The sequence below is a fragment of the Pyrgilauda ruficollis genome, unplaced genomic scaffold (assembly GCF_017590135.1).
Source record: "Pyrgilauda ruficollis isolate IOZ18807 unplaced genomic scaffold, ASM1759013v1 scaffold66, whole genome shotgun sequence".
Taxonomy (NCBI): domain Eukaryota; kingdom Metazoa; phylum Chordata; class Aves; order Passeriformes; family Passeridae; genus Pyrgilauda; species Pyrgilauda ruficollis.
In genome coordinates this window covers 5,450,760-5,473,145 of record NW_024528377.1, presented here as the reverse complement: position 1 = coordinate 5,473,145, position 22,386 = coordinate 5,450,760, and the positions used below count along the sequence as shown (strand labels likewise).

General features: G+C 42.3%; 1 protein-coding gene across 1 annotated transcript in view; it reads right to left on the bottom strand.

Annotated features, from left to right (window-relative positions):
• Window positions 1-7,247: 7,247 nt before the first annotated feature.
• The window catches only part of BCAT1 (branched chain amino acid transaminase 1), a 52,552-nt gene continuing 37,413 nt past the window's right edge, over window positions 7,248-22,386 (bottom strand). Inside the window, exons 7-11 of the mRNA XM_041484436.1 lie at window positions 21,639-21,781; window positions 15,595-15,680; window positions 13,775-13,915; window positions 12,590-12,664; window positions 7,248-8,616 (exon numbers count right to left, since the gene is read on the bottom strand). Of these exons, the coding sequence (XP_041340370.1) occupies window positions 8,575-8,616; window positions 12,590-12,664; window positions 13,775-13,915; window positions 15,595-15,680; window positions 21,639-21,781 (487 nt within the window). The 3' untranslated portion in view covers window positions 7,248-8,574. The remainder of the gene's footprint in view (window positions 8,617-12,589; window positions 12,665-13,774; window positions 13,916-15,594; window positions 15,681-21,638; window positions 21,782-22,386) is intronic.

The following is a 22,386-nucleotide window of genomic DNA, read 5'->3' as shown; positions in this document are numbered from 1 at the left end:
CCTGTATCTCCTTTTACACGTTTGTCATCTGAGAAGCATCCAGAACAACAAGGATATTACTACAGAAAATTCTGTTCTTCTTGGCCAAGGTGGTAATTCATTAGCAGCTGTTAAAAATCACCACTGTGACGCCACAGTAAGAAAACACTGAGCAAAATTAAAGGGAAAAGAAAAGCTTCAATTCAACACTTTTGTTGATATGCTCTTAAAACTGGCATTTCTAATATTCTGACTGCCTATACTGGATTCCCCAATTTTTATTTTTTTTTTCTGATACCCTCTTTATATGAACACTGCACAGGTTATTTGCTTTCTGCTTTGCCCTCTCACTGTATTATTTTAAAACTGTGGGTTTGGAGTTTTTCTGGTCACATCAACTTTACAAGAGTTTGTTTCCTGGATCAAAGCCCTGAGAATTGGTACCCTGCAGCCCCAACAACCCAGTGCTGGTGGTGATACTGCAAGTGCTTTACTGGAAAGATACTGCCTGCTGCTGGGATGTTTCAAACAGCAGAGAAAACAAAAAGTATTTTAAAATCTTGCTAAAAGGCACAGGTTGGTCTCTGAAGCCCACTCAGCACCTTGTATGATCAGTCCCAACTTAGTACTGCTTGGGATAGGTGAGTTTTGAAAGCTGGAGTTACGGTTAAAGGTTCCCTTAGGATGAAAGGAGGGGGAGAGGCCAAGACACAGGAAAAAGAAAGTCAGATTCTGACATCTTAGGTTCATTCTCCTAGCAGAAATTAATAACTCTCAGTACTTACCTATCTACAGCTTCTTTAAAGTGTCCTGTGTCCATGCCAGCTTCCTCTGGAGTCACTGAGAATCAAACCAGGTGGAACATGTACCCTGATGCTTACTTTACCACAGCATGGATCAGTACTACCTTTAATCACAGCATTCCCTTCCCCTGGAAAAGGGGAATACGTAGAGGGTTTTTGTAAACATAGCCACCACACATGGCAAATGTCAAGATTTTAATGACACTCGCTTTCAGTACTTTCCATCTTCAAAAGGCTTCCCACTGGTTAAAGTATTTGGGAGTAATGACTGTTCAAAAATGCCCTGTGAAGTAAGTGCTCCATGTATAAAGCTGTTTTCTGGCATTCTCTCCCTTGACTTCATCACCCCCAAAGCCTTAGAATGGGAGCTGTATTCAATCACTGCTACACAGTCCTGGCATATTAAAAACTCCTTCATGACCCCATGGTTAGCACGTAGGTACTTTTGCTGCTTAATTTGTCCAGCATTTTACTGTAAGTGAGATAACTGGCTCGGCCTCCAGGCTTGGCAGGGTAGGTGCATGTCTGCCACTTCAGCCTTGCTCTGCTGCTCTTACATGCCACACTTCATCCAGGAGATTTTTTTCTTCTTTTAATCCAGCCTAAAGAATTTCTTTCATAGCAGCTCCCATCTCTGGGATAATTACTTAGCTGTACTCAACACCGACGATTTCATAACGTGCCACAAACAGGTGCCAATTCAATTCCTTTATTGGAGACAGAAACATTGAATACAGAACATTTGAATAGAGATTTGATGAAGGAAAACTGCAAATAGTATAGACTGTTTCTACTGCCAGCAAAACACAGTTCTTACAGGATGTACAGACGTACAAATATAGTGCTTCTTTCGTGCCAGATGATCGCTACGTCACAATGCCATTAGGAGTTCTTAATTGTGCTTCTAAAAACCTTTAGAGAAGAATGAGGTAGAGTTTCCTTTAGTTTATCCAGTACTTTTTCACACATCTGTCCTTTACTGCTTTTATATGCTTCAGATTCTTGTAAAATACCCAGTCACCTTTCAGCATTTGAGAAAACAGAGACCCTTCAGAGGTGTTTACTTCTCCCTCCCTAAGTTGCTCATTTCCCACTGCAATTTCAGTAACCACCACTGCACCCTTCTAAATGCCTCAAGGGTCAAGTGGATCGGGACTTCTGGCTTTCCAACAGAAACTGTCTGTAAATAGCTTCAGATGAAACTGTAACTTGTCTCCATTACGGCAAAGAACCTTCTGCATCTTGTCACTCAGTGGCCAAGGTGGGTCCAAGGCATGTCCCAGGGGACAAAGGGGGCAGATCCACCCTCTGTGAACATTCTGGACTATGAAACAGTGCTAGTGATGTGTCTGTCTCCTGCTTGCAGCTCTAGTCCACCACTGGGCTTAATAGGAATGATGGGAAGAGAATACATCAGTGACCTGTTAGATGGTGTGCAGCATCAGCTGTTTGACCAAATATCCCACTGTTTTACAACAAATAAAGGTAACGCAGCTTTCAGTGAAGATACAGGGGCCCAAGTCGAAAATGTAGGCACAGATGGAGGTGTTTAAGCAAGTGAAGAGCATTAACACCAACTTAAATACCAACATCAGCCTCTGGTCCTGCCAGACCTGTGGTGGTCCCTCAGGGGACTGAACAGGAGTTATGCTGGTTGTGATGTGCTGCTGACCTCCTGCCTCACTGACCTGATGGGTATTTATTTTCATTTCCACTGCTGCTCCTGGCATGCCTCTTCCTGACACAGCAGATGTCCACTCACTGCCCTGGCCTTTCCTGCCAGCACTCAGTTTAGCACAAGCAGGGTGCAGTTCTTTCAGCCAAAATAATCACAATTCTAGTGGTGACCAAATCACAGTGACCAATACACAAAGAAGGTGATTACAGGAAGAATAAGAATGTTTGCTTTCTTCCTATAAGCTACTGCAATGTGATAGTGTAAGACAGCAGTTCAGCAACACTGTATCAGAACTCTAAAATGAAAAACTAATTTTTTGTAAAAAGGTGCAAAGTTTGAAAGAGTCCACGTTCATACCTCGACCACTTTGATCGCAAAAGGACAGAAAATCTGTTTCTGCAAGACAGTACTGCCTGAGAAAAGCTCCTGAGCTCCTCTACCTCCCCCTGAAATGTCTGCTCCAAGCGTGACAGAGTCAGGAACTACACAGAGTTAGTGTTAAGAGAACCAGCTCTCAGGAACTCCCCCAACTCTTGCTTAGAAAAACAAACAATAAGCTTATTTATCAACTATTCCCTGCATACCTCTTTGGTAAAAACCTAAAATGGCCAGTGCTGGTAAACCATTTGGAACACGAGTCAAATGCTTGCACAAAGTTGTCTTCCCTGTTTCTACCTTAACTTTACCCAGCAGGTATTTTAAAGCCTTTAAAATTTTAAATCAAGGTTGTAAATCTTCCTTAAGATCTTCTCACGACTCTTTCATTTTTGTAAAGCATGGCACGAAAATGCAGAACGGTGCTAAAAATCAGATATGATAAATTAACTTTTAAGATAAGCTAAGAGTATAAATTCATGTTCAGAGAGAACTGCTGTTACTACTGGTGAATATAATTACCATTATTTTTTAGTATATTTGGGAGTGCCCAAAATAGTGTTTTAGTATATTTAGGTTAGCCTTGCTAGTATGATTAATAAGACTTCTGTTAGTATCTGAGCTACTAATTCCAAATCTGACTAATCTTATTTCAAATCTATTTATTGTTGTAATTCAGTTTTGCTCCTCCTGCTAAGTCCCCATGTGCCTGACTGTTCTAGCTCAAGGTAATGGCAAAGTCAGTTTTGTTTATGGAGCTGGGGACATATTTGCCAATATATATATATATATATTTACTATAGATGGCACTCAGATTTTGCACAGAGAAAATACTCTGGAATTCCTATAAATAAGAATCATGCTCACAGCAAGGCATGGACAGGAGGACTGCTACAACAATATTTTTCACCAATGCAATGCCAGTATTCTCTTCTGCTCTTATGGCTAAAAATACAAATAACTTATTAAGAAGTTTTTGAGCTTAAATTATTTAGGACCTATGAATTATTGTTCAAAATCTTGAGGTTAGAGACAAAATACAGTAAAACACAGGCCTTTCACACTTCCAAGTGAATAAGCATTGCAGTTCAGCAAATTTTTGGTCAAGATGGATAAAGAGATCTGTCCCAGTGCTACGTGACCAAGTGCACCTCTACAACAACCCCATGCTCAGGACTTTACACTGAGAGGTGTCATGATTCCTTCAAGCATCACTTTCCTAACAGGACAGCCCAGTCTGAGAAGAAATTCTCTTGTCAAGATCATTCTGTATACTAATTTTTACATTATGAACTATGTTTCTTACACATCTATGGGTTTATGCAGCAAACCACAAATGTATTTCTCATTTAAATAACATTTTTCCTTGCATGACCAAGTCAGTCTATTCTAATGTAATCCTTGAAATACTGGACTTTACATGGCACACTTCTTGTTGCTTAAAAAGCTTTTTCTGGAAAGCTTAATTTCATCTGTAACGAATTAAGTTTTTAAGCAAAAGTTTGGATTAGAGTGAGAAGTGGTGTAAGTGGTAGTACTACTGCAGTCAGAAATAGTTTAGGTAACTTGTCCAGGGTCACAAAGTCAGTGGCAGTCTGTCCAGGGATTACATGTCCTGGTGGTAAAGCCCAATTCTGATCCTTCAACAGCTGGAATATGAAAAAAACTACTTTTTTTGTTGTTTATTTTTAAACTGTCACTTCTGCTAAAAGCAAGAAGAATGCAAATTTGCTTAAATAGCCCCTTTTAGGTATGAGACAATAGCAGGCTGGGGAAAAAGGGGTGCAAGTCTGTGTGAAAGGGAGGAAAAGACAGCAAGGAACAGGGGCAACAACGATCTCAGCCACCATTTACAGCTGCCAGCTCTCAGGACAGCAGCCTGCCTCCAGAACTCTGAAACCCACCCTCAGCAGAGAAAAGCAGTTTACCACAGCCTGCCTGGCTATTTTTCCAAATTACCATTCTTCGTGCCTGAGGAAAAATAATAAAAATAAGTATACAGGAAATATGACTATGCTGAATTAGGCAAACCCAAACAAGAGGTTATGTACAAAGAGGAGGGCTGGCTGGTAACTGCTTTTTGGCTTGAGATAGTTTAACAGGTGGGAACAATGGCTGGGCACAGAGATCTCACCACCTTGCCTTTGTCTTATCAGTCTTCCCTTCTATACTCCAGAAAAATCCTATTTGCTTTGCCCTGCTATGGACTGAACAGATTATCTACCCTAGGAACCTTTATCAGCATCCTCACCTGGCTCTGTCCCTGCCAATTCCCAATAAATCTGCCCTCACTGCAGTTAACAATCTGGTTAAGTAATGCCAGTTGCTGAAGCCATAATTCTTGGCACCAGAGCAGCTTGTATGAAATGCCAGTTTCATGAAAATTCTGTTATTTTAAGGACTTTTTTCCTAGTCATGAATCATGCTAACCAAACTGAAAATTAAGGACACTCTCAATACTGAAAATAATAATCAAAAGAATGCAGAGAAGAAGAAACAACGTATGAAAATTAGATTTCATTATTATCATTTTAAAGTACCAGTGTTTGTAAAACATAAGCATGTGAAAGGCTGAATCTCATGTGATCAACTCAATTAAACATTAAATAATTGCAGCCAATTATGCAAATATCACACAACAATATTAATTTGTTGATCTTTTTTTGAACAGTTTCAAATTTTCCTAATGTTAGACTATCTTATGTCTTAAATGATCAATTACCAGAACCATAACTAAGTGATGAAGAATGGATAATTGCCTAGTTATGATGTACCATACTCTTTCTATGTAAATCTGTTGCAATTAAACAAATAGGGCACATGGAGAAAAGATGTGCAGATGTTCTTTTACAATCTGTTACTAGCTCAGGGAATACCACAGCTCCCTCCTAAATTTTACAAGTGAAAACAAGGAGAATGCAGTATCAAATACTGATTGTGATTTACACATGGTTATTTCTTTCCTCTGGTTAATGGGATAAAATGCACTGCCAGAATTCAGAGTAGGACAGCAGGCAACATCTGAAGAATTTCCTGTACTACACTGACCTGTCAGCTCTCTTCTTTAGGTTTCAAAGTTTAAAACCTAAAACCTATTCACCTGGATTCCACTTGGAAACAAGCACAGCCTCGAGCTGACGCAGAGAGCAAGGCAATTAACCAAGATGTGAAAGACAACAATTTACATACACACGCTCCACGTTTTCATTCTTGCCTGGGAGAAAAGACCACTCACTTCTGTGGGTCATTCCGCTATCAAATCTCCCCATTTTGAGTGTCCATCAGCAGAAAAAAGGGAGGTGTCTCTCTGGTCAGTGCAGGAAACAGTGCACAACACAACAAATGAAACCACCTGGTTCATGGTAAATGACTTGCAACCAATTTAACAGCTTAACCAATTTAACAACTTCCAGGTTTACATCTCAGTAAAAGTAATTCTTCTGCCTGGTTCTGATTCCTTCTGCCTAGTGAACAGATTGCTGCTGGTACACTGAGGCCTCCATGGGCATTTTTGATATGTGGAATCATTTATCAGCTCTGTCACAGCTGAGATGTTCAGTGTTGCACCACCACTTCGCCATGCACCTGAACTTAGATATCTTCACTTTTCCATTTGCTGCTAAAGCAAAGATGAACTTAAGGGAAAGAATAGATTGTTCAGTACCAGTAAGCCACAAATGGTTGCTCATTACAAATCTTTAGAGAGCTCCACTCCACACTCTGGTTAAAGGCACTCTTTAATTTCAATACTGGTCTCTACCCCATGCTGCACCTTGACATATTCCCCATGTTTATATTTCCAGCCATCTAATTAAATAAAAGGACATACTACTAACTAAATAAAAGGAAAGACTACCAGCAGCTTATAACACATAGTAAGATACTGAACAAAGACCAGCACAGGATACAAATTCAAATGGTCACAACACTATGACTACTGTGAGTGAAACAACATTTTGTGTTTGCAGTTGTAGACTAAAGAAAAAATTATCCATCAATTTTTAGCGATAGTTACATTGTCAGAGAGAACCTTCAACTGTTCTTCATTAAAAGATCAGACTGGACTGCAGTCAAAGACAGGAAAAATCATCTCAGGGACCAGAAGAAAGTGACAGCTAAGGAGGGGTCTTCAAAAGGTGACCAAAAGTGAACAGGAAGCCATAAGGCTGCTCTTTAACAGCTGCATAAGGCATGGATGGTCCACTAGAAATTATATTTTGCATTTTTAAGCTGTGTTAACAAATGCCAGTAACTACAAAAGACTTTTAAGGATGGGAGAGATACTGTTGGTCTTAAAAAAATTAAAGTGCTAAATGTTTCCCTTAATACTGGTGCATCTCTACTGCAAACTAGAACAAGAAATGTTTCACTTTTGCTTCTTATAGGACTCCAATAAAGTGTTAATACTCTACTGCAAACTAGAACAAGAAATGTTTCACTTTTACTTCTTATAGGATTCCAATAAAGTGTTAAGTTCCACCAGTTTTATACTGAAGTAGCACTTTGGAACATGGATACAGAGTATGGTTATCCTTTTTGGCAAGAGGTATCTTAAAGCTGTTCAACAAAGCTGTGTGCAGAAGGAGAAAGCTAATAAATATTACAGGATGGTCGTCAGTGAACATTTGCAGAAGTTACTTCCCCAGCTATGGGCTACATGCTCTGTATTGCTTCCAAAGAACCAGGACTGCATGTGGGAAAGCAGCATTCTATGGATTATCTGCTTAACCAGAATGAAATCAGGGCTTGAACCAAACTCCTTTCCTTCCAGACATTTTCTGCTGACAACCCTGCTTGCTCCTTAACAGGAAGGCCCCTCCACAGCACACGTGTCAAAGGAGGCTGGACACAGCAAGCATGGGAAAGGGACAACATTTTTCTGATCTAAATTATGTGAGTGGGTGATGGAAGAAACTCCTCAATCCAAAGGTTTGGTTGCTGTGAAGAATGACTCTATTTTCACAGCCGAAGTTGTCTAATCTCACTTTCCAGACCTCACCTGGAAGGCAACAGCGTGTCTGCAGAGCCCAGCCCTGCTAGGCCAGAGGGGAACTTCATCTCATTTTGAAAAGCCTGACACAGCCTTTTAGATCTTGTCCAGAAGGATGCGCTGAGCTCTTAGAGAGGAACGCACTGCCCAAGCAGCCACTGCAAATCCCCAGGGAGGGAAGGGCAACAGGCCCACAGGGACCATCCTGCAGGCTACACCGACCCAGAGAATTTGGGCTAAAGGCCAGAGTTACTGGACAGAGTGTGAGGGCACCTACCAGGCTATGCAACTCAGGAACCTCCCATACCAGCAGAGTATGAAAGGATGGAGCGTATGGCTAAATTTGTTTCCCAAACCCAGAGCAAAAGGCAGAACAATGCCAACAGAACCCTGTGGGCAGCTAACAGGCCACATCCTCCTGTGACACACGTTCTGTTGGTGGAGGCAGTAAACAAACCAAACTGAAGAGCAGTTGAAGAGCATTTTACAAGTTTCCAGACTCTATATAAGGAGGCACTAAGAAAACCATTGGGAAAGTTCTATTGCTAACATTTAGCACCTCTACCAAGAAGACAGGCTTCTACCAAGAGGATTACAGTAGAAATCAAAATGATTGTGTTCACATTTGCCAGATTGTGGAAACAATCATCCTGGGGAGCAAATTGATACTGGGACTATGCACTGGCAGCTACAGAATTTGTCACTGTTCAGATGTCAGGTCTGTCTGGAGGCTCTGAACTCTGCCACCTTCATGACACCAGCACTGCCCAGTCGCTGTCTTCTCTTCCATACTGAAACAAAGCAAAAAAATGAAGTTTAAGAATAAAAGTTGAAAGACTCAGTGTATGTTTATAACAACTTCTTAGGTCTATCCTCAGAAAGGTTCATTTTCACTGCTCTGGCAGTAGTTTACATTGGTTTTTATGCCTTTACTTGCCTTTGATTTGGGCACAGACTGAAGACAGCTTGCTTTGCCCACATTACAATAGCTGGTTTAGGAAGGAACAGAGCTGATACTCATCACAGATGACACAGAACAGCCCTGCTTCACTTCCATCAGTTTAATGCAGTTACTCCCTGAGGCCTGCTCACTAATTCACTATAACTATGCCCCTGCTCAAGCTCCAATAAACAAACACATTTCATTTTATTTCCTTTTATTGTCAAGGTGGCTTTTTATTACAACATTCTGATTGAACGTGAAATAAAACCATCACAAATACTGCAGAGTACAATTAGGGAGAACTGTAATCCAAAATAAAACAAGTTGTCTTTCCGTGCACAAACGAATGGGCTCAGCAAGCAGAAATGAAAGCAACCCATGGCATGCAGCCACATCCAGGGGAGGATTCAGCCCCCAGGCTGCACTTCTGACAGCTAGACTGGTTCCACGTTCTAAAGCTCTGCCACCAGTCCTGTAAACAAGGCTCCAGAGAGACCCCAGAACACACACAGGGCTCAAGCAGGTAAATAATTCAGAGGTGGAGGGACAGCAGCAGATGGGAGTCCCTTCCCTTAGAGTGTTATACTCAGGGAGCTTGAAAACACCTTCAACCAAGAAACGAAAACTGATTTTGGAGGCTTTAGGCAGGCTAAAAAGATCACTTTCCTCCAGTACAGGTTCTGCATCAGCAGGAAATGTGAGAACAGGTCACTAAAGCAGGGAAAAGACAACAGCTCCACATCAGGATGAGCCAGAAGAAACACACTTCTAGATCCACAAAGGAATGGTGCTCAGTGGGTTCGTGTTTTACTCCTTACTCCAGCAGGCAAAGCTCTAACTGACCCTCAAAATTACCACATCTTCTTTTCATTATTAATTCTGCTGCTCCTGTTCTGCAGTTGCAGTTATTTGCAAATTTTGTTATCTTTAGGCAGCAGTATCATCCAATGCTCCAATACAGAAATTATTGCAGGGGCCACTCTGAGTTGCCATTTGGCTAGAGTTTGCACCTGCCCCGGAATTAAGAGGGGAATGAAGCTGCAATACCACAATGAAAATCATTTCTTTCTGCAAATAAAAGCAAATTTAGCTTCCAGTATTAATTCTTTCAAGGGCTTTGTCATCTCAGGCTAGTCCATCTGATCCCTCTTCCACTGTCCACCACCTCCAGGTCATTCTTTATAAAAATTAACACATCCATGGTTCTTTCCTGTATGTTTTTCACTGCCCAGAGAAAGGGGCTTTGATTAAATGTTTCTTCTCTGCTGTCTTGCCTGCAGTGTTTAAATGCATTTAATAACACGTAGCATAAGCAATAGATCTTATTTTCTATCCATCCCTTCCAAGCTGCAGCTTAATCCATGTATTAAAGGGCACAGCAAAAGCTTGTTTATTCTCAAAGCATGGCTGCAAACCCACAGAAACATGAGTGGCATTTCATTGAGTGTATTCCCAGAGAAAAGAACCTCATCCCTAAATCTTCCCACTCAAGCAGCTATGGAAGAGTGCACTGTTACTAATTCATTCATAAGCACACCATTCATTTATATAATGTATGCTCTTTAATTTGAAGTTTTTATCAGCCTTTAGTAACCATGATATCTATGCAGTGACAGGAAGGGAAATGTGAAGTGCAGTTGCCACCACTGTCCCTCTCAACTGGCATGAGAAATTGAATCAGTTCTGCCCATGAGCTTCCAATTTGTCACTCCAGCTCTGGTTCCACTGAGCAGCTGCTCACATCTGAAGACATCCCACTGAACACTGCACACTTGCAAGAGATCAGTGCAAAACCAGACTTGGAAACACAACAGTGAAGAGAACATGAAAATAACAAAAGCAGCATGTGCTCTACACAAGGGAACTGGTGTAACAACACTGGATATGGAGCCTGCACCTCCTGGTCACAGGTGCTCACGCAGGACATGGTGGTGCTGAGAATTTCCACTTTTTTACAAATTCCCATGGTTCAACATGCAATGCACACACTGCCCCAGGTCAGGCAACAAAACAGCACAGAGACCAGAGCTGTGTTTGACTGCTATTTCTATTGCACTTTATGATCCAAAACTGGAAGATTCTTTGGAATTACAGCCTCAGGTTGTCCAAATGACACCACAATAACCCAATGATAATGCAGAGAGATCTGTTATTTTTTTTTCTTCTGGTAGAGAATACAGAAGATCTTGATCAAAGATTCTCCTTTAACATTTTTAGGATTATTTTATAGTCCACTTTTTGTGTCACAGCATTGTTCTCTGTGTGACATCATGGGGTCCTTCTGGATATGAGCCCATCTCTACAGAGAGAGGAAGGTGCAGAAACAAAACCAGCAACCACTGATTGACTCTTAATGGGGAAGCAACCACCAATCTATTTAAAATCAATGATTTTAAAGATGATTTTCAATGGTTATGTCTTCTAACTCTCCTGTTTTGTTTTGTTTTTTTTTTTTTTAAAAGAAGGAAGAGAACCCAGAATTAAGCATAGACGTAATAGTCCAGCATTTTCCAGGAATAACAAATTTACTCCTGGCACGTAACTAATGAACACAGACTAGGTACACACAGCTGAAAGGTGAAAAGGTCCACATCAACAGGCAAGTGAAGTGAAAAGTCACAGAAAGAGAATGTTTAGTAACAATCCACAGTTTTCCAGCCTTGGCTGGTGGTGGAACACCAGGGTGGTAAGGCAGGAGGCAATGGGCAGGAACTGATGCCCTGGAGGTTCCACCTGAACACGAGGAAGAACTTCTTCACCGTGCAGTGCCCGAGCACTGGACAGACTGTCCAGAGAGAGTGTGGCGTCTCCCTAGCTGGAAATATTCCAAAACTGTCTGGACACAGTCCTGGGCCATGTGCTGGAGCTGGGAGGTGGCACCAGGTGTCCCCTGTGGGCCCTTCCAGCCTGACCCACCCTGTGCTCAGGGGGGCATCAGCCTTTCCCTCAGGGAAAAGCCTGGACACCTTTGTCTTGCACTGCTCACTGCCTCAAGGGAGGAAGAACAGACCACAGGATTACTGGCAGGAACATAAAAATTTTAGTGGCAAATCTAAGAACACTTGGAGCCAAAAATGTAGAACGGAAACCATCAGAGTCAATTTGAAGAAATCCTGGCAATACTGCCAAGCAACTGCTATCAGATCTTAAAAAAAAGGGGACTGTGTAACTTGCCAAGCTCTTCTCCTATCCCCAAATCCCCCACACCATAAACTACACTAAATAAGGAAAAAAACCCAGGCAACTTTAATAAGAAAGGTCGTCACCTGCTGCTCACTGACTTCACCTGAAATGGTTCCTGGAATGCCCAGACATGGAGATAAAGCACAGATTCCAAACAGACTTTGATATTCAGCACATGACAGAGGAGGAAACTGCTTTAAGGATGAGAAGTGATCGTGTGATTGGAAAGATAATGAGAAATGGTGATCAGCTGCCTGTGCCCAGTGAGTGTTTAATTGCCTCACTCATCTCTTTATTGATTAACCTGTACCCATTTGTGGTTGTGGTTAAGGTGTTTCATAATCCTGTCTTTCTCCCTTAAAAAGCAACCTCTAACAACAGTATTAGGTTTCACTGGTAACAGTTGTATCTTGCAACTCTCATCCACCTTCCAAGATGCAGGAAAAAATGACACTACACCTCATCTCTACCACACTTTCTCAAGGAAAGAAAATTGGCAGAATAATCCCACTAGACAAAAGGGTTTACATTATTGTATAATGCCACCTGTAGCATCACTACCAAAATATTATTTTCCATTCCTTTCAAACGTTCGCTTTTTATTATTTTACCTGGTTATAGAAGAGCAAACACCTTACCTGGATATCAGTTAGCTTATTCAGGAAACGGGTTGTTACCTCAGGCCCATTCTCCATAGTTGGGATGTGCAAGTGCTGCCATGGAATAAAGGAGAGGGAGACAAGGGGAGAGAAAGAGAATAACATGTAATAACAGCTTTACATATATATGAATACCTTATGGCTGCCAGAAGTTTTAGTAAGTATTTATCAATATTTGTATTTATCTAGCCCTCCTTTTGAGTAGGAAAGTGTGGTTAGTTTGGGGTTTTTGGTTGGTTTTTTTAAACAGGAGGGTGTTGCTAAGCCAGTGAAAAGTTAGAGAGTTAAACTGTTATGCTCCTGCTCAATAAAGGCTAATCCAAGCCTCCCAAGAGATCTGTCCAAAATGGAGGGGATATTGTGCAGGCAAGAGAGGTAACATTACATACAGCACTTCATTTCAAGGTATATTGTGTAGAAACACAACACTTACATGTACAGTACTTCTCATTCAGCACCTCAATGTCTCAGATTATCTTAGCATCAGGCAATAAATATCAATGCATTTATTTTACTTTATTCATTCAGGAAGAATCACCCAACAGACATTTATTGTACTTATCATGTTTAGTGGACAAAGCACAACCCTTCATGCAGCTGCACTGCCCCTGGTCCTCTGAGCTAACTTTGTGCTGACTAAATAACACCAAGTCAGCTTAACAGGCTGAATGCCTGGGGAGTTCCACCTGTGCAGGAGAAATCTCCCAAATTTTGAGCAGCAGGTGAAGGCAGCTGTGCACTGCCTGGAAACAGAGCTGGGATCCCTGCAGTGAACAAGAGAGGAACTTGAGAGGGAAGGACAGCAGTGGCTCAGAGTCTTTTCTCTCCTCACCCTCCCCAGGTACCTTAGCAATAAATACTGAATAAAAGAAATGTGGAAGAATGTCTTTTTCTGCAATTGCAAACAGGCTGGGAACTGGTTTTTTCTTTCATTTTTCCCTGAACTTGAGATTTTATGTTTTCAGCTATTAGGAGAAACCCCAGATGACAAAAGTTCTCTTCTGACAACCAGTAACTCACTTGGGAAACAACACACTGACACTGTTTATCCTTCCAGGCAGTGCACCTTCTCTATCTCCCTTGGTTTTGGCTTTCAGCTGCAATTAACTGTGATAAAATTCAGAAGAAAGAAGGACAGGGGTTTAAAAAGAGACACTTCCTTACCTTGCCCTTATATAAAATTTTAGAGATGGGACACACAATGCAAGCCGTTCCAGCACCAAACATCTCCTTTACTCTGTTCTCTTCCAAGGCAGCTGTCAGGTCACTCATGGTGATGTATCGCTCAGACACTTTGAATTCTCCCTGCAAAAGAATCAGCAACCATAAAAATGGGAAAAAGTTAAAAAAAAAAAACCCCATTACTGTTTCTGTTTTCTACACTGAACCATTTTCAATGGGATTTCAGCCTAGTGACAATAAGTCAAGTTTTGACTCTGATCTTGTGATCTTTTCAAACATGCCAGTTTCACACAAGACAGATTTTCATCAAAAGAAAATGCCCCAAAAGATGCCAGTGGTCTGCCAGGTGCAATGCTGATGATTAAGTGGCACTTCCCTCTGGTTTGGTGCAGGGTATCAGTATCATGTTAGAGAATAAAAAAGAAGAATTGTTATGGGACACCGGATCTCTCCACTCATGGTCTCCAGCCTGCTGGAATTTGTCCCAAAATTACTCAATGATATCAAGAGAGCCTTTGCATCTCAGCCTCAGACAATTCCTAAGCAAGATACATTCTGTTGATTAATTTCACCTGCCAGGCCAATTTATGAGATGTATTTTTTTAATCTCTAGTGAAATTTCCCACTGTATCCTGCAAACAGCTGTCACATACAAAAATTAACTGCACTACAGGTATGACTAAAGCCATTTGCACTGCAGTCTTAACACTGGGAGTGTTTTACCTTCTGCAAGAGTGGAAAAATGCACAGGAATCAATTGAAGGGATGTGTTTCAAGAAAAAAAATAAGAAATGTCAGACTTTGAAATTTTTATTTCATATAAATGTTTCTTTTATGTACATGGTATTCCTGTTATCCCACCCTAAGCATAACCCCAGCCAAATCCAGGAGACAGGATCCTGGGCTTGATGAGCCTCTGGCTGTGCAGCACCCTTCCCCAGGCTGCAATAAAACCTTTGAACACAGCAAGGCAGAGTTTGCTGCATTTCCAGGTATGCTCCAGTCCCAAGTGTCCAAATCAGCTCTTGGATTGCTGCACTACAGAACAGGAACAGGAACCAGACTGTGGCTGGGCAGGCTGCATGCTTGTTAGCAGAAACAAGGTTGGAAGCATGAGAACTAAACACAGAAACACTGAGCTGATGACTGAAGTGCAGCTACGGTCACGCACGGTAATTCTTTGTTTCCTTGCTCTAAGTGCTGGTACCAGTGGATTTAATGAGAATTTTCATGTGAAATACTGCATGGAGCTACTTTAACAAGCTGGGTATTGTTCTGTGTGACAGGTGTGGGTATTCTGGCGATGCTCCTGAGAATCCCTGAATGAGCACACCCTGAGTTCCCAGCAGGTTCAAGGGAATGCTCAGCCAGTTCTGTCAGCAGCACCAGGCTGCGTGGCAGGGCTGACAGGCTGAAGAGGTGCCGTGCAGAGGGGTGAAACCCTTGAAAGCAGGGTTTCTGACAGGCTGCACACAGCTCTGAGCCGTGTGATCTAGTGGAAGATGCCCCTGCTCACTGCAGGGAGGCTGGAATAGATGGCCTTTAAGGTCCTTTCCAAGGCCAGGCTGGATGGGCTCTGAGCAGCCACGGGCAGTGCCAGGTGTCCCTGCCCATGGCAGGGGCTGGAATGAGATGATTTTTAAGGTCTCCTCCAACCCAGACCCTTGTATGATCCTAGGAAGCCAGACTGATCACATTATTTAATCAAATCAGTGGAACTTTAGGATACTGAGCACCAGAAATGTTGATTTCTGCTGAAGTTGTAACATGACAATTGAAAGCATTACTGCCAAAGCACTCACCCAGCTGCGTGCCAGATCCAAAATGCTCTGCCTTGTCACTCCTGGAAGGATGATGCCATCTAAAGGTGGCGTTGCCAGCTCATTTTCTGCCAAACAAAAAAAGCATTGGTTGTAAAACAAATGAAGAAACAAATAAATAAAAGTTTACTGATATTACACCAAACATGTGGGTCCCTTACAACTCAGGATACTCAGGATATTCCATGATTCTGTGGCAGCAAAAACAACCCCTACCCTGTAAGATGCAACATTTCTCTGAGTTCTCCAGGAACACAAACAGATACTCAGTTCAGGTTAAGTTGTTGTTGAGTGCTTGGAATGTTTTTTGTTCACCTTTCATTATAACTTTTAGGTATTAATGTATTAAATATGTTTTTTCCCCACCTTTTGGGCAGGGAAGAAACATGTTTAATACATGAATATACACATGGCTAATGCCTTGGAGGTTATATTGCACCTATAAAAGTGTAACTGCACTGTGTTTCTACTGCAAACCATTAAATGGTTCAGTCTCCAGATTCACAGCAGAAAGGCAGAGGGAAAGTCATGCCTAATAAACCCAGGGCACATCATAACTCTCCTTGAAAAGTTTTCCCTAATTCAGGAATAGGGGATTTAGCATACCCATTTCACAGCAGCAATATGAAACATTTACCAAAAATTCTGAAGTTCATTTAATGAACCAGCAAAGCAGTGGAAATCTTGCCAACCCTCCTTGGAAGGAGACTTCTTACTGATCCTTTGTTGTAGCCCAGACACCCTCTTTCTGTACTAATTTTCTCTTTACACAATTAGAGCAATCCTAAGAAAAATCCAACAACGACAACAATAATTCAAATTGTTCAGCTGGTTTGGTTTGTGAGTGTTTCTTGTTTGCTCTAGAGCAATCCTAAGGAAAATCCAACAACGACAACAATAATTCAAGCTGTTAATCTGTCTGGTTTGTGAGTGTTTCTTGTTTGCTTTTGAAAAAGAGCAGTAGATAAATGTTCATCTAACCAAACTAATGAAATGGTAAATAGATGGCAAACAATAAACACTTGGTTAAACAATCCATGCTTGGAAAATACTTAAAGCACAGGTCTCTGTGCAGACTTTGTTCTTCCATCTGATCTCTGCAGCAATCAGAGCAAATCTTTTTGATTTTAAGCCATCACATAATGCACTCACTGGTTTCTACCATCAGAGAAGACTGACCTTTTACTCTTTTCAGACAGAGACTTGTAAGACAGTGTCAAATCTGCACTGAGAAGTGAAGACACCCAGAGTCCTTCAGTAGTACTCTTCATATTGTTCCCTAACCATTTTCTTTCCCTACTTATAATCCTTTTTCTTTCTTTACCTTATATACTATCCCTGCTCAATAAATCCATAAACCATGAAGAGCTTTGTTTATTTTTTACCTAGGTCAGATAAAAAACCCAATTAAAACATGAAGGTATATATTTTATGTCCCCTTTCTCCCTGGCTGCAAAAAGATCACTGAGTCCAGGCCTGACTGAACCTTTCTCCAAGGAGAACCTCTCATGAATGTATTTCTAGAGATGCTGTGAATATTGCAGCTGGGTAGAAGAGAGGAACGTGGTGTTTGTCCTGGGTGTGTGGGAGCAGGTTGAGCTCAGCAGCTCAGTGCTGTTTTCAGCACTCCACAAGAGATTTCTGTGCACAAACACTGCCTGCCAGCTCTGGCCTGAGCACATCCTGGGCTGCCCACCCTGCAGGAGGGGCACTGGGAGCTGGGATGGGACAGGGGAGGTGGAGGATAAATTCACTGGAATCTGCTACTCACTATCCACTCTCTCAGGAAATAATCTGTTACCTTCTCATGCAGCCACCCCTTGATTTATTCTCCTACCAGTGCTTCCATGTTCCCTTTATGAGGATCTATACACACATCAGTAATAGGGGTAAAGTGCCATGCCAAAATGTACAGAAATGCTGCCCTAGGACAGGCTGGATGCTCTGCTCTGGTTTGAGTAGCCCAGAGTGCCATTCCCCAACCTATCCCAGACTTCTAATTCCATCAGCCCTCTCTTCTTCCTCATACAGTCAGGAATAACTGCATTTCCTTTCTGGAGTCTGTCCAGCATCACTCCTCTTTGTGGTGCATGTCTGGTCCTCATTCTGGCACAGCTATCACAAGGAGAAGACTTTAAAACTTCCCAAGAGCCACAGGGCTCACCTGATTCTAAACACTGAAAACCTGAAGTTCTGCATTTGTGACCCAGTCACAGTCTAATACACTCCTTTCTTTAACAGAAAACTTCAGATAACGTGGACTTTGATACCAAAGATTGTGATTACACTTCTCTGTCTGGTGATGTTGCCACAGATCTTGTTCAGGACCCGTTTAAGCTCAATAACATATATTAATTGATTTGAGCTAGTTTGAAAAGGTGCCAGGCCAAGCCAGCTGCCAAACAACACTGAGCAGACAGGACATGGAAGTCTCAAAATGTTCCAAACAGGCTGCTCTGTAGAATTTTGTCAAGTGTGCATATGATGCCTCCCAGCCTGGGGCCAGCCAGGGAACATCTGCTCCCCTGGGATCCGGCAGGGATGGCAACACCATCCAACACGGCATGCCAAAAGCTCATCCTCCCTGGGAACTGGTGCCAAAGCAGGCTCCATGTGACATCAGCGTGTCCATCTCCCAAAAAACAGACTGTGGGCTCACAGGCTCCACCTGCCTTCTGAGTTATTTTGATGGGCTTGGATGTATAGCTGCAAAAAGCGGGAGGAAAGCGTTTGAGGGGCAATGTCAGGTGTCTCTTCAGCAGACTCCTGTTATCATTCTACCAGCAGCACTGCCTGCCCAGTGCCCTGTTCAACCTGCTACGGGCTTGCTCTAACAGCAGAATTCCATCAGAGTGTTTAAGGGGGTTTTTAAACCGAGCTCTTCCATGTTACACAAGGGCAGCTTTTGAAGACGCGTGCCTCTGAACACAGAGCAGGCAAGACTGCACTCCTGGGACGCCTTCAGGACTAGCCAGGCTGCAACAGTGCTGAGGAATTCACCCAAATACACATTTTAGCAAAGTGATACATTCCAAGTGAACTTCAGGATCCAGGAGAACCCAGAAAACCCCGTTTTCACTGATATTAACAGCTAATTTCCTCTACCAGCTTGTGCTGGGTCTCTCCTTACTTCCCTCAGGTTTTCCTTCAACTCTTCCCTCATGCAATCACTGCCTTTGCATCCGTCTGTTAATTTGCTTTCCTCAATTACTTTTCCATCCTTTGCTTTGTCCACCACCTTATTCATTTGCTGCTTTCCCCTCCACTCTATTTCTGGGGCTCTCTACTAGAAGAGAAGCTACAATCCTGATTTTGTTAGCACTGTAATTGTACAAGACACTTTTGCAGCACAACTAATGTTCCAGCTACAGAATAACTAGCCTTAAATTTTACCTGATTGCTTCAGAGAATCTTTTAACAGATTTACTTTTTAACTTATGTGATTTTGAAGTGGGGACTATTAATCACCCTTTCAACTGGAGCACACAAATATTAAATCATGCCCAAATACTATTCACAGTGCCTTAGCACTGAAGACAGAAGTAGAGCCCAACTGGCTGCAAATCATTCTGAAGAAATGGAATTTTTCAAAACTGCACACAGATTTCACAGCTAGCATCTTCAGGTTGGACATGTGTTTAAATTTTAAGGTTTTCCATACAGCCAAGCCTATATTCTAGGCAGAAGAACAGACATTGTGAGAGGAAGTGAGTTTCAATGTCAAGAGCTTCCTGGGATAGTTACACGCTCTGAAGAAGCATTTGGAAGGGACTGTAGGGTGACTAAATTTTTCACTTAGTGAACATAAACTATAAATGATCAATGAGGTTTTTAGGCAATAGCAGAGATCCAGTTTTGGCCATATTATAAGCCTCAGAGCAGCAGTGGGAATACAAGAACAGCATGGAGCACGTCCTGCTGTTTTACCAAAAACTGAGCAGTTTTTTTCCCCTACTCCCTCCCTGATGTTACAAACTAAATATTTTTTCAGGCTCCTCCTGCCATGCAGGACAAGATGTCACCTTTAGGCACAAAGGCTGCAGGAAAAGCCCACTCCCACTGGGAGCATGGCTGTCCCCCAGGCCAGGCTTTACTGGGATAAGCCTCTGCTTCCAAAGCAGGGAGAGCAGCTCAGCTCCCAGCAGCGAGCTCAGAACACACAAAGATGGGCATTTGCTTTTGATGATCATCTGCAATTTCTGCCTCACTTTTTTTTGATCCCTCTCAGCTGCAGCAATGGGCATTTGCTTTTGATGATCATCTGCAATTTCTGCCTCACTTTTTTTGATCCCTCTCAGCTGCAGCATAAGAAAACCAAAGCTGGCATAAGAAAACCAAAGCACAGCCTGAGTGGGTGTCCTTTGTGAAGTGACAGAACACAGTGACAGACACGTTCCAAACCCCCGTGCAAAGCCACAGGCAGGCAGGTGATGACACACTGGCAGCTTGGGTGATTCTCAGCCAAAAATCCCACAAATGAAGAGCTACTCAGCACCCTGGGAGACAGCAAAGTGCTCCACGAGGGTAGTGCCCATGTCCTGTGAAAGGACAGGTCTGCCAGCAGCCAGCCCTCTTGGGTGGCAGGAATTCCAAGTTGTTTGCTCCAGCCACCTCACAATAGCAGCATTGAGCCCTGCCCTGGTGGCACAGTGATTGGCAGCCCTTTGGAACAGCACCGTGCTGCAGCTGCCTAATTCCAGCATATTCCTGCTTTAAGGACAATGAGAACATTGAATTCTAATTATGTCCCCGCTTCAGTGTCCTTCCCTGGGCAGAACGAGCCAAAATCTATTTTCCTGTTTTTCCAGCTAAGTTCCACCAGGCATAATTTTGGCCATCTATCTACACTGACAGATCAACTGCTACTGCAGCAGCAAGAAAATGTCTGATATTTGTCACTTCATTCACAAAGCTTCACAGACTCACTCAGCACTGAGGGACTGTTATTCCTCTTCTTACAAATGTGGTAAAGATTTTGCAGAAGAACAAGCAACACAACTGGAGGTGGGAGGCAGGTAGCTGGATCCCAACCACACTACATTATCCAAGGCACACTGCTATCCCCACAAAATGCTGCCTGCTTTCTGCAGACAGATGACAGTTCTCAAAGGTACTTGTGGCACTACAATGAAATCTGTCTGACCCCTGCATCTGCTGCCAGGAAAAAATTCAGTAACATTCAGAGATGAAAATCACTTTTATTCAAGAAGAAAGCCTTCTTGGGGAAATAAAAAAAAAAAAGGAAGAGAGGTCTTTTATTCCCTTGCTTGTAGTCTTCCAAACCAGTTATCAGGTGCAGCTATCACAGCTATGACAAGCACTGAACACTTGCATACCCAGTGGGTGTTTTTAGATGCCCATATAGTTGGCTGTTTTTAATAGTTAGTTTTAACAGTTTAGCATGTCTCTTGCTCAGAGATGCCTGTGGGTAGAAAGAGGTAAAAATAGGTTCAAGAATGATGATACATCCTGAAAGCATCTGTTGGGCATTATTGATACCTGACACTCACTGACAGGTTTCTCTCTCCCTGCCACCACTGGACAGAACTTCAAATTCTTCAAAGAAAACGTTTTGGACTGGATGCTGCAATACTTCTGGATATGGCCCAGGAATATCTGACGGGCCAGGAAATGATGATGGGAGCCACTCATACTCAAAGCTACAGAGCCTGAAGGGCTGCACAGCCCAAGCTGCCTTTTAGCCCATCTGCACTGCTTCTGAGCCAACACACCACGCTGCTGGCCCCAAGCTGAAGTGTGACCTTGTGCAGGGCTGAGCTCTGCCCTCTGAGCACGGGACCAGCCCAGCAGTTTGGTCTGGTCCCAGCAGGCAGCACTCACAGGTGCTCCAGAACCCCCTCTCTCACAACCAGCACTCACCCAGTGACTTGCAGAAGAAAACAGGCACTTTCTTTGTTAAACCATCTTCATTAAGAAGATTGTGATCTGCGTTCTAACAATCATTTTGTGGACTACAGTCCCAATCATCTGCTCTGTTAAAGTTTTCACTCTTTGTGTTACCATACCTCCATCTTCATTTATCCAGTAGAGAAACAGATTCATTGTTCCAACTTCAGTTATTTGGTGATCTTCTCCATAGAGCCACAAAACCTGCTGGCAGCCAAACTCCAGGGCTTCTTGCTGGGCATAAATAGCAGAACCATAATTCCTTCAGGGCAAAAAAAAAGAGCCCAATGAGTTATGAAGGCTGGGCACCTTCTCAATTTAAAGAAGATTTTGTGCACATATACCTCATGAGCAAGTGCTCTGCAACAGTCACTGCTTGGCCCTGGGATATTTTCACTGGAAATATTCCACCAGTATTTTACTAGATTGTCTGTACCTAAAACCCAAAAACTTTGAAGGGCTGAACAGCACCAACAACTCAAACATATCCATCCAAATTGTATTACCATACCTCTTGTTCCATATACTGGACATTGCAATTAATGCAACTGAAAACCCTCAGAAAGCATTTATCTTTATTTAGTGGTTGGCATCATTTCCCTCCAGGTTTTGGGATCTTTTGGTGTTTTTCTTGGGTTTTTTTTTTGTTTGTTTTTTTTTAATTCATCTACCTCATGTCAGATGAAACTCCTGGAGCACAAATAACACCAGAGGTGAGAGGTTTTTTTCCCTAATAAAAGATATTAAGAGAACCTCACCTTCAGGAAATGCAACTGTGTCTAGATTAATTCCATATTCTTTAGGAGCAAATTTTTCTAAAATGCTGCCTACAGATTGAACCTGACTGAATAATGCCTGCTGCTTTGA